Source organism: Fragaria vesca, linkage group LG2, assembly GCF_000184155.1.
Source record: "Fragaria vesca subsp. vesca linkage group LG2, FraVesHawaii_1.0, whole genome shotgun sequence".
Taxonomy (NCBI): domain Eukaryota; kingdom Viridiplantae; phylum Streptophyta; class Magnoliopsida; order Rosales; family Rosaceae; genus Fragaria; species Fragaria vesca.
This window is the reverse complement of record NC_020492.1, coordinates 26814297-26826408: the sequence shown is the minus strand read 5'-3', so window position 1 is coordinate 26826408 and position 12112 is coordinate 26814297. Positions and strand designations below refer to the sequence as shown.

Sequence of the window (12112 nt, the reverse complement as noted above, 5' to 3'; positions counted from 1 at the left end):
TTTTAGTACCAACAAGGCTGGTTAGTTTTGTTTAGTTGTTTTATTCTGGACCATTGGCCTCATTTGTACCAAAAAATAAAGAAAATAGGTAGCTAGTGCTGGGTTCATAAGCTAAGAGATAAAATAAATAAAGCGCCTGTAATATTAACAAAGAAATTGATAAAAGTGATAATTTCTTCATTTGCATAAAACAGTCAAGTTCTGTCAACACAAACATTTGTCCATTTTTTTTGTCTGTGCTTGATAATTCTAAAAGAAAATGAAAAATGAAAATAGAAAAAGAAGAAAAAAAGAAAAAAAAAACAAAAGGCAGCTGGTGCTGGGTTCGTAAGCTATATGTGCTGACTGCTCGATCACTGATCACAAAAATCTCTCCCACCCTCAAACCTCCTTAAATCCAAAACCCTACAAAAACCATTTCCCATTTCAGCAAACCAACCTCAAAGCAACCCACATTGCTCTCTCTCTCTCTGCAATCACCATGAACTTGAACAAAAGCATGCTCCAGGAGCTGTGCCAATCCAAAGGATGGGCCTTGCCCAAGTACAGCGGCACCCAGCAAGGCCCCCCTCACCAACCTCGCTTCTCCGCCTCTGTCCTCGTCCATGGCTTCGCCTTCACCACCAACACTCCACTCTCCTCTAAGAAAGAAGCCGAGTGCTCTGTTGCTGGGTTAGCCTTGGATTACTTCCATCATAACCCACCACCCAAACGCGTCAAGTGCTTCTCTCACGTACCTTCCCTTCCTCCACCTTCACCACCAGGTGCTTTTTCTTTCTGGGTTTTGGTTGTATTGGCTGTTTCTAGCTTTATGCTCAGTTTCTGATGTTGGGTCTCGCAAAAGTTCTCATCTTTTGTTTCTGTGTATCAGGTTTGCTGTGTCTCACATATAAGGAGAATGAGACATGGGTGAGTTTCTGCTTTTCTTAACTAAGAAAGGACGGTTAAGAATTTATGAGTCATCAAGTTGCAAAATTGGAAATGTTTCATTTTTCTTGTTTGGTACTTTGACTAGGCATTCTCATAAAACAATGTCTTTATCAATGGCTGCCTAGGGCATTCGTCGAAGTAGCCGTTACTGTTTGCTCTTGGGTTCTGATTTGTACAATGTTGATCTAGATTATTTAGAATCTCCTTTGATGGTCTTTACTGTTGAGAACTGCATCTGTTGACGGTGATAGTTTTGATTCTAGTAACTAGATGCTAATGATAGTCTTTCTCTTTCAGAATGAGACAACTAGCACTGAGGGAAAGAAGGATACTTATGAACTGGAGCTAAAGTTCGCAGAAGAGAGAAAGGTTTGATGTGCTTTATCTTCTTTTACATGGTGATTTGGTTTGTTGGATCAATCTTAATGTTTAATTTTCATCATTGACCAGCTTTGGCAGAGAGAAAAGCATCAGCTTCAACTAAAGAACATTGAACTGGAGAATCAGATTGATATGAAAAGGAAAGAGCTGGAGCACTGCCGCATGAAGCTGCATCACATGGTAATCACACTTGCAAATGTTAATTTGGATGAACTTCGACTCTATTGGGATGTTATAATGATTTTACTACTCACATATACTTCCAGCTTGTATATATTATTCGTTCACATGCAATGTGAGTTGGAATATAGTCTGTGGAATATTGTGCACCTTCAGCAGTTCACTAGGATCCAAAAATGATGACTAAGAGAATAACATGAAAGAATTAATAACTGCACTGAAATATGCTCTAACTTTCCTTCTTGGCCAGTTATCTGATATTCAATTAAAAATATAATGAATCAGAAAATCCTGTTCTAGTAGGATCTAGTTTGAGTTAGTGAAAAGGTACCATGGGGCGGTGGAACGTCAACCTCATTTTCATGTTCCACCTTTTAGTAATGCTATGCCTTGGCTTTCTAGTTTAAGTAAACAACATTCTTCTTATGTTTTATTTGCTTAGCTCTCTCCTTTGGGTAATCTAAAGGTCACAGTTTGATTGGCTTATATTCTTGGCATTTGTTAATATGAGCTAATACAGTGGTTATTTATGTAAGAATGAGAAAGCAGAATCAGATCAGAAGAAAGCTGAAAATCTGATATCGCTGGCAGAAAAGAGAAAGGTCTGTAGTCTAATATCTTTTTAATCTTTGAAATTCAGATGAATAAATTTCTGATATTTCTTTGGCTTTGCTTGGTATTTGCAGAGAGAAAATGAGAAACTTCACTCAGAAATCATGGAACTGAAAGACCGCCTCCAAGCCAAACAGGCAGCAAATGAGGATTTTGAAGCACAGATGAAGATTGAAGCACTTGAACAAACCTTAAAGGAGAAGGATCAGGAGCTTACTGATCTGTCAGAATTTTACAATGCACTGACTTTCAAGGAGAGAAGCAATAATGATGAGCTGCTGGATGCCCGTAAAGAGTTAATTGATGTATGTATTCCAACAATGGCTTCAGTATAGTTTATAAACTATTTCCCTACACTATATATGCATGATTGAAATCAGTATGCCTTATTTAAGTGACTGCATCTCGGTCATATTTGTTGTATCACCATTTTTGATATAAATTAATTTCTTTGGAATTGGAAGAAACATGAAACTGATGAAAGCGTTTAAGATGTGCAGTGTGCCAGCTATCTCTCAGGTAGTTTGGGTGGAATGAAATAGAGGGATTTTATTTTGGATTTTTGTGGGAATGTTGTACATTTGTAATGTATACGTTTTAATATCTGCAGGGACTGAAAGATAAGTCAAAAATCTATATTGGCGTGAAGACATTGGGTGACCTTGACTTGAAAGCATTTCAAGTTGCAGCAAAGAGAAGATATACTGCAGTAGAAGCAGATGAGAGGGCTGTGGAGTTGTGTTCTCAGTGGGAGGGGTATGTTGGGGATTCTAAATGGAACCCATTCAAGGTTATTAGGGATGCGAAAGGAAAAAGAACGGTACATGCTCCTGTCCCTCAATTTAGCATGTCATACTGGACATTTCTTTTACTATTGCATGTCGTACTGGCTTATCAGTTTTACCCCATATTTCACCCATTGTTTTTGTTTCTTTTGTGCTGGGAACTCTTTTATCTCGATACACTTCTTCATTTCCAGTTTTTACTTTGCCAATTTATTTGATTTGGATGTGAATACAGGAAATTATTGATGAAGATGACAAAAAGTTGAAGGATCTGAAGAGTGAGCTGGGGGATGAAGTGTATAAGGTGGTGACAACTTCCTTACTGGAACTTAATGAACATAACTCAAGTGGGAGGTACAAGATACTAGAGCTCTGGAATTTCAAAGCAGGAAGGAAAGCAACTCTTGCTGAAGGAGTTGCTTACATCTTGAAGCTATGGAATGCGGTTAAGTATAAAAAGAGGCGAAGAAACTAAGAAGTAAGGCATGTAGGTTTTGATTTTACTAGGGTAATATATGCAGTGTCAACTTAGAGAGATTATCCATTTCGGTTTCTTTCAAGTTTCTTGTCTAAATATAGTGAAGTATCAGATGATGAGATGTCTTGGAATGTACAGTTAGCTATGTTTCCATATATCAGTTACATGCATAAATCAGTGTTTAAGAAGCTAATTTCAATGAAGTGCTGGTTGCGAGAATGTTTTGGGATGTGCATTAAGCTATATCTTACTTCAGTACATATTTGCATCACATCAGTTAAATCCACCAGACAGACCATTGTTCACAATTCTGAAAGTATGTCATAACCTTATCGCTGGTTTTAGGTACTTCATTGGCTGCACTTGTAATTTCTGGACTGAAGCTGAGGTATTGTGGCCCTATTTCTGGTTTTTCAGGTATGCCATAGTCCTATTGAGGTAGAGCTACGACTATACCAGCAATAGGATTTGCATGTGCAGCCAATGACATACCTTGAGAATTGTGGACAATGGCTTCTATATCTTAACAGGGTTGTGAATAATGGATTCAAGGCCAGTAGTGAAATTACTGGAACACCTGGTAGCATCAGTCTTGATATGCGGGCAAGACCTATTGCGAGGGAGAAGGACAAGAGCAACGTGTGGATATACGTCTACTTGGTTATGTGGGGGGATGGGGAAGTAGACCCTAGATGTTGCATCGAGCAACCAATGACTCATTACAGCCCAAGTACCTCGAAGGAATATACCTATTTTTTTTCTCTCTCTTTCTTTCTTTTTTGGTAAATGAAAGAATATGTAGAAGAACCCAGGCTTCCAACAAGCCAATAAAATAAAATAGTTGGTATTTTGCAGTCAAGTCTGCATACTGGATAGCTAGAGACATGGTAATACCAAATGCTCTTGCTTCTTCTTCTGCAGGTAATAATTTACCTCTTCGGAAAAAGCTGTAGAATGCTGAAGTCCCTGGCAGGATTCAAATTTGTGTGTGGCGAGCCTGCAAAAACCTGCTGCCTACTAGAGCTAACTCAGCTAGGCTTAGTACTAAAGGATATTCTGGTCCATTACAGTGCTTATTTTTCCCGCATCCTCAATAATCCATTGAGCATACAATGTGTGACTGCTCCATCAGAAAAACCATAACATTGTTCAATGGGGAAGCCAAGGAATACCTATATATTCTCAATGGAGAAGCGACAAGGGTGGACAATAACATTGCTCATAAAATGAGCTGAGTTTCGAAAGAGAGACTAGTTGGTCTTTTACCGTAGAAGAAGAGCAAACGGAAAGAAAAATAAAAAATAAAAAAATAAATAATAAAAATAGAGATACCGACCAAAAAAACAAAGGAAAGAGTGATAGAAATTTTCGACCGTTGAAAAAATATGCTGCTGTGCTGCTCATATATTTCCCCGTAAGCCAACAGGGTCCCAAATGCCGACATTCAGGGTCGAGTTTTCTGAAATTGGCTCATTTTCGCAGAACTGAATCCCTTGTACACGTCGATTCCTTGTGCCTCCATCTCTCAAGCTCTGGTTTGTTTCTGGTCGTTGCTGTGCTGCCTGTGCAGGCATCCCATGGTTAATTTCTAAGAAGATTATGAGAAACTGCCTGCATGGTCGCGATCGAGGTGTGAGAGAAGATTAAACGACCAGAATTTGTTGCTGATCCGTTGAGTTTGATTATTTATTCTCTAATTTGTTAATGTATATCTCTTCTGATCCACGTACCTATATATCCCTAATTTCTGTTCATCTTCTTCTATGGTCTTCGTCAAAGTCAATAACATTTGATTACAGAGCCGTTTCAGATTTTAGATCAAACTCGTAATATGAAAAAACATACAAGAAAGAAACCTCCGTGAAGTTAGACTATAATTAGCCAAAAGTTTCTTTTCCTTTTCCAGGAAGATTTAGGAGAAGCAATCCCAGAAGCAATTACGTATCATTCAAACCCACTTCTATGAACTAAACGTCCAAATCACAAAACTCGGGGTAGCTAAGAAAGGTTGGTTCAATTCCATAATAAACTCTTCATAGAACGAAACTAATTGGCAATAGTGTTGCTTTGACATTAGGGGTAATGTTTCAATACCCCAATTCTCAACAATACGTTTTGTAAACTACACAAATGAAGTTGCTATCGTAGTTCATGTTTACTTAGATTTGTTTTTTCTTGCTGAGAGATATGATTTCAGAAATTACAGAAGGAATTATTTTTGAATTAATGTTTACTTATCAAGTTGATCCATTCATGGTAAGGTTCTCCCTAATCTCCCATACAACATCCCTTCAATTTCCCAGACCAAAATTATACAAGCAACTCACTCCCTCAACTTGTATATATAGAGGCATGTGTGACCTGGGTATAAACCACAAGTTCTAAGATATTCTTCACGTATACAGAAGATAAATCACAGAGCAATTCATTATGTCTTCTGCTTCTACTTGTTCTCAACCCAGTGCCCGTGACATCAGATTGCCAAAGGAACGTGGATCAAATTCAAATCCACCAGTTAGTCGGCCTCCGGCGCCTCAGCCAAATGCTCAAGCCTGTCTAGCCAAAAATAAAGGGAGATAATTAAGTGCATACAAAGTACTGTGCGCAGTTTGTGTTTCTGTATCATATGTTGCTCATACATAGTAAATAAGGGGATCATTTCATACCGTCTTTCCTCTGGTATTCGATCTCTTCGTTCAAAATAATTTACCATTTCTATCTAGTCTCCATTCGGCCATCGATCTCCGAAAGAAATTACCAAAAGATGAAGGTAGTTGCAAATGGGCCAAATATATAGTAGAATTATTATACAATTGTTTCTATTCATTGTAGAAATTGATGTACTCTATTGAATTTAATTTTTGTTTCAGTTGTACTATGATATAAGAATAATACTTGTAATATATTATTTGATTTTGTTTATATATGATAGATTAATCTTCAATTGTGGAGTTTTAAATTGTTTCGTAGTAATCTCGTAGACAATTCGCCGTTCTTCTTCAATTTTCTAACTAACAATTAAAACGTTGATATGCACTATTGCATGATTTGCATCTCCCTAGCTAAACCATGAACCATAACAGTTATATCTTCCAAGCTAATTACAGGCCGACTTAAAAGATCACCGGCCAATTAAGCATTGCAATAGCTACCTGAAGAACCAGTACAAGAAAATAGAGAATATATGCTCAGTTGGCTAAAATGGAAGATATAGTTTGAATCTTTGTATGATTAAGAACATTTCCAATTTATCCATCAATCTTTTGTTCTTATTACTTATTAAATACTCTTTGGGTTCGTTTTGACATGCATGGATACGATCTCTGGTTTTACTTTTGGCAATGAATTTTGATGCACAACCTTTCTTGCAATTAGATAGATTCAAAAGGGATGAACCTGGTGATATTGATTCTTGTTGTGCTCACTAACATGATGAACTTTAAGTGGATGGAGGTATATCTTGAATAGCGGTAACATAGCCCACAGTTTATTCTATAGTACTAATATTATGTATGCATGCAACAAACCCTAAACAAGGCCGTTCGGAGACTTTCCCCATTGGGTTGAGTTGAAAGAAACTCCAACGTGGAGCAAGATAAAGAAACTGAAGACTATTTCTGACGTACGGTATAGCGCTCCACCACATCGGGTAGTTTATGACGGCGGGGCTAGCTTGCGTAAACAGCACTCAGCCACCGTCTCTGAAATATTTCCCGGAAACACCTTTAACAGAAGACTACCAAACACCCTCAGAAATCAGCAAAGAAACGACGCATGATAGGAGTTCGATATTGGTCTCAAGAGTTGGCCGACTAAAAAAAAAAAAAAAAAAAAAAAACAAATGAATTAATTCGGACACGAAATCTGGCCAGATCGAGATATAAAACAAAGCAATAGAGCTTCAGACGTGTCGATAAACCTTGCGATTTAAGCGTGGTTACTGATCCGCTTAAAGTCAAGTTTATACGAAACTTCCACAGAACATCTTAGCAATTGCTTCCAGAACTACAAAAGATGTAGATTATCCAGACTTGGATTTGTTTCTGGGTTTGTAAATGGTCAAGTAGCTAGATCGCTGTATTCTCATTGGCCAGTCGCTCTTTATCATCTGTACGTCATTTGAGATGTCATTAGTTTAGGATGAAACAATCTCCTAGCTAGATTGAACGTATGGCTTATCGATCAACGATGGAATATTCGTGTGCAGTGCAGCTGTGAGCTAATCCGTTTATTCCGGCCATCTTCATCAACCGACTGGTTTTGGAGTCAATAATTAACATTACTTAATAACAGAAGGAAAGTCAAGGAAAGTACGTACTGAGATATATGAAAGAAAGCGGGGGCACCATTCATTGATCGAAGCAATTCTTCAAGAAATAATGTAAATTCTGTATGACAGCCAGCATTGCATAATTTGCATTGGACTGTAGAAAACCAAAAAAACCGACCATATCTCTTGAAAACTGGTTGTTAAGAAAGTTTTGGTTTCATAATTAATAGTAAAAAGACTGAAATTTCTATGCATTAGCTAGGGTTACTCAGTATAGTAAAGTTCCCCTCAAATTCCAATCCTGAACTAATCCCCCTATTACAAGTTACCCTCGACTATATATATAGGATATCGGGGAGCAAAGCTGTTTATCTTCAAATTAAGCCATATCCTCAAGAGTTAAGACACAGGCAAAACCACATACCTAAATCCTAGCTAGTTATAGAACTTATAGTTAAGCATGCCTTCCGCTAAGGACATGTTGGGAAAGGGCTCGACTGTACAAGGCGGCCCAACCACCGGTACTGTCTGTTCTCCTCCATCTGGTCAACAGGTCCGGGGTCGACCGCAGAAGAAAACGAGGCATGTCAAATACTAAGCCATGCCCAGCTCCTATAGATGTTTTCGGGTCTCTGTATCTTGTTACTGCTTCTATAATATATATGTATGTGTGTCTCTATATATATGTAGGTTGATGATGATGAAACATATTTAAACAGAATACATTTGGGTTTATATATAAATCATTCATTCTCGATCTGTACAGGCTTCGATTCAAAGTTGTAAACATTTGGTTTGAGACTGTGTAATAGATAGAAGAAATACAATATAGTTGTTATTATTTCATTTTGTTCATAAACCACGTACGTTGCTTTTAATTCATTTCAAGTATGATTATGATCTCTGCCTTCTATAATTTGTTTCAATCTGATCTCTATAAACGGCATCCACGAAGAGCAAGAGGAAGAGCCATGGAAGCAGGGCTGACTTAAATTAGGGTTTCAGAATCCATATATGGAGGCTGACAGACTGACAGTGATGGATTGGATTTTATTCTGTTTGGACCAGTAATGTCTATTTTATATGATTCTGTCTCCACTACCCGATCCAAGACCGTAACGTGTTCAACTTGATTTGATAGGGGCCGTCATGACGTTTATCCAGATTAATGTCAACTGGTGACGTTGTGCAAGTTCGAATGAATTGCATTTCGGCATGAAATTTCTTAGGGCATGCAACGTGAGATATGAAAAATGTAATTATTCGTGTAATTAAACGCCATCTGGAATTAATATTCGTGTAATTATATTTAGGAATAGTAATCACATCAAAAGAAATTGCAATGTATCGTACACTCTTGACTCTTGTCCTCTCTCTTTCTTTCATTGTTTGGGTTCGGTGATCCCTCTTTGTATCATCGGACGGGCCAATTCTTTGAATGACTACGTATCTATAGCTAACAAGATATTTCAGAATTATCGGATGTGAGATTTAAGTCGTGGCGGAGCTACTTATATAAGGTCGACCAAAGGAGGTCGTTCACTTTTTTGAAATTTGGCTCAATTGAATTCGGAACTTGTGTCAAGGAAACTAAAAAAGCGAATAGTATGTGCACGCCACCGGCGATGGCTTTTATTTACTAAATGTTTTTTCAAACCAAGTTCGATCGTCACAACAAGCTTCTTTTATTTATTGGGTGGACTAGTATCGAATATTTAGTCTTTGGAGTGGTTTTCGCCGCTGGTTTCAGTCTCTCAATGGTCACGGTGCTGCAGGGCAGGCTTGACATTCCCATTGAAGTGGATTGATTTTACGTGTAATTTCGATGATGCATAAGTAAGTTCATATTATATTTTCTTATATTACTAGAAAAAAGAAAAAGTCAACAAATCCATGAGGTTGGGAACAAAGCAAGCGCGAACCTATCCTTGAAGCGAGACTTGTTCAAATAAAAGCGTCCGTACGTGTAAGTACTCATCCTGGGTTGCGTGAAAATTAAGCACCCAATAAAACCTTGGTCGTCATTCCCAGAATTTCTCATATACTTCGCCGAAACAGGAGACTGCCTCCATCATCAGAAGGCAGGCGGGCCCTGTGTTCCGTTCTGGTCTGAATTTTGGGTGCAACAGTATACGTAAGTTGACGATGAACAAATCAAGGATTATAGTATTTTACAGACCTAACTGTCAAATAACCTTCGCTTTTTTAACACGGTTTGGCAACTCCTTCAAGACTTGTAATATTCTTGATAATACGACTTATTTGTTTCTTTGAACATCTGTCTGGTTAATTTTCTGAGTCTCTGCAGATAGAAATTGTTGCTCAGTTGCTTCCTGTGGTCGTTCTTGACCATTTCTTCTGTAATTTCAGATATCAGCTGTGTCGATCCACGTACTTGTAGATTTTGTTTGATTATTATTTTTTCTGATTTCAACAATTTCCTACTGCTTGCTTCTGGGAATTGATCGTGATGCCCTTGTGATTTGTGTGCAGTTGTGGATAACATTGGTCAATTTCAATGTTTGAAAAATCAGATCGACCGTAATCTGATAGAAGAAATCAATGTGAGAAATATGAGAGAAAGCACCACGCATTGCATATATTTTTAAACCTCGCATTGCATCGCATGAGGAAGTCCTGGTTTAGGACAGCCTGCAGGTTCAGTTTTATAAAACTCATAAGGGCAACAGAAGTTGAAGTTTGTGTTACTTGGACATTAGGGTACGCAACTCGTTATTGAAAGTTCCCCCCGACTTCCTTAACAAGCTCATCACGGTTATAAATACACGCTCTCAAAGCATGCAAAGTATTCGAATCCATATTCAGCATTCTAAAAGACACAACATTAGTTCCAATATTCTTCTCCTAATTAAAGCATTAGCATGGCTTCTCCTCAAGAATTGTTTGGAAAGAGTTCGACTGTGAGAGGTAGTTCCAAGGGAAGCAGTGGATCTCAACCCACTGCTCAAGCGGTCTGCGGCAAATAGAATGAAAGCATGGATCGGAATGAAGGAAGGCGTGTGTAGAATGGTGTCTTATACATGGAAGCTTTCGCGTAGCTATATATATGTTCTTATATATCAGTGCTGTCTTATACAAAGTTGATTAAATTCATATATATCTTCAATTCTTCATTCTTTGTACCCACTTCAATTCAATTCAAGATGTAAGCAATATTAATATCTCATTCAAGTACGTTGCCATTGTTGTAATTTCAACCCCCACCATGTGTAATACATAGAACAAATATAATATATTTATTTGATTCCTTTTGTTCATGATCGAACTGTGTTGGTTGAATCACTATTGAATTTCTTGAATGAACATGCATGGACAGAAAAAATATTTGCCATGAAAACTACTCGGTTCTAAACTTCTAATCCATGAAGGGGGTTAGGTTTCTAAATCTTGCGTACTATAATTAGGGCCTAATCATCTATATATATGCTGTATCGATCAATATTTTGCCATAAGAACTCTACGCCCAGTTCAGCTCAATATATACAAAATGCTTGTCGACTCTGCACATGGATTAATTTCAGGGCGTAAGTTGGAATGAATTACTTATGGAGCTGTATACTACAAAGTTAATCGTTTGTGCCCTTTTGGCATGAATTGCTTAACACTCTGTAGCTAGGCAAACGTAGGTTTGTATACGTGGTTATCACAATCGATCTCTCATTCCTTTTTTCTTTAATATGTTAAAAATCCAAAATTAGGTCGACGGCATTCTTAATATGCATAATCTGCAGTTGTCAAATGCATAATTTGCATTATTGTTTGGCATGTCAATTTACTTGTTAATTAATCTCGTGAAGTTTCTTCTTATTATGAGGCTTTACTCTGTCTCTGAGTGTTATATAGAAGAACTTAAAGATACAATTTTAACAAAAGATTCCGATTTCCCATTTTTCAAATCTTACGTAGCAAAAATACGCGGAATTACTTATCTTTGAGCAAAGACTTGAATAACAGTGTAAGCCACCTCATCAATATGAAGGGTTGCGTGAACCACACCCAAACCACCACCGACGGCGTCAATCTAATTTATCAAATATTTCCCGGAAACAGCTACCGGGAGAGCAGACTACATCCGGATCGAGATAATACCATACGAAACCACGAAGGTGTATTTGATCCTGCTTGGAAAAGGACTAGCTAACAGACGCGCGTCCAAGTGAATCAGATAAATAAGATAACAAGGAACTTGCATGCAGTGGCGGATCCAGGAATGAAAAGTTCCTTAGGCTAATTTTCTATGTGCACAATATTTTTTTTTAAGGTTTAGAACCCAGTGGGAGGCTCATCCTCACGCCTTTATAAATTTCAACCATAACATACACCGGGGGGGGGGGGGTATATAAACCAAACCCCTTGAATCAACAACAACAAGGATAAACCTGTTTTAAGCAACAATAAACTATCTAAATTGTACCCTGCGAGGCCCGCTCACTTCAAACTCAGAAATCACNGAAT

General features: G+C 37.9%; 1 protein-coding gene across 1 annotated transcript; it reads left to right on the top strand.

Annotated features, from left to right (window-relative positions):
• Nucleotides 1-481: 481 nt before the first annotated feature.
• LOC101303195 lies at nt 482-4000 on the top strand. Its single transcript, XM_004293018.1, has 9 exons — nt 482-764; nt 872-909; nt 1228-1299; nt 1381-1491; nt 2028-2093; nt 2178-2408; nt 2714-2923; nt 3124-3366; nt 3784-4000. The coding sequence occupies exons 1-8, from the start codon at nt 482-484 to the stop codon at nt 3361-3363; spliced, it is 1251 nt and encodes a 416-aa protein (XP_004293066.1). The 3' UTR covers nt 3364-3366; nt 3784-4000.
• Nucleotides 4001-12112: the final 8112 nt, after the last annotated feature.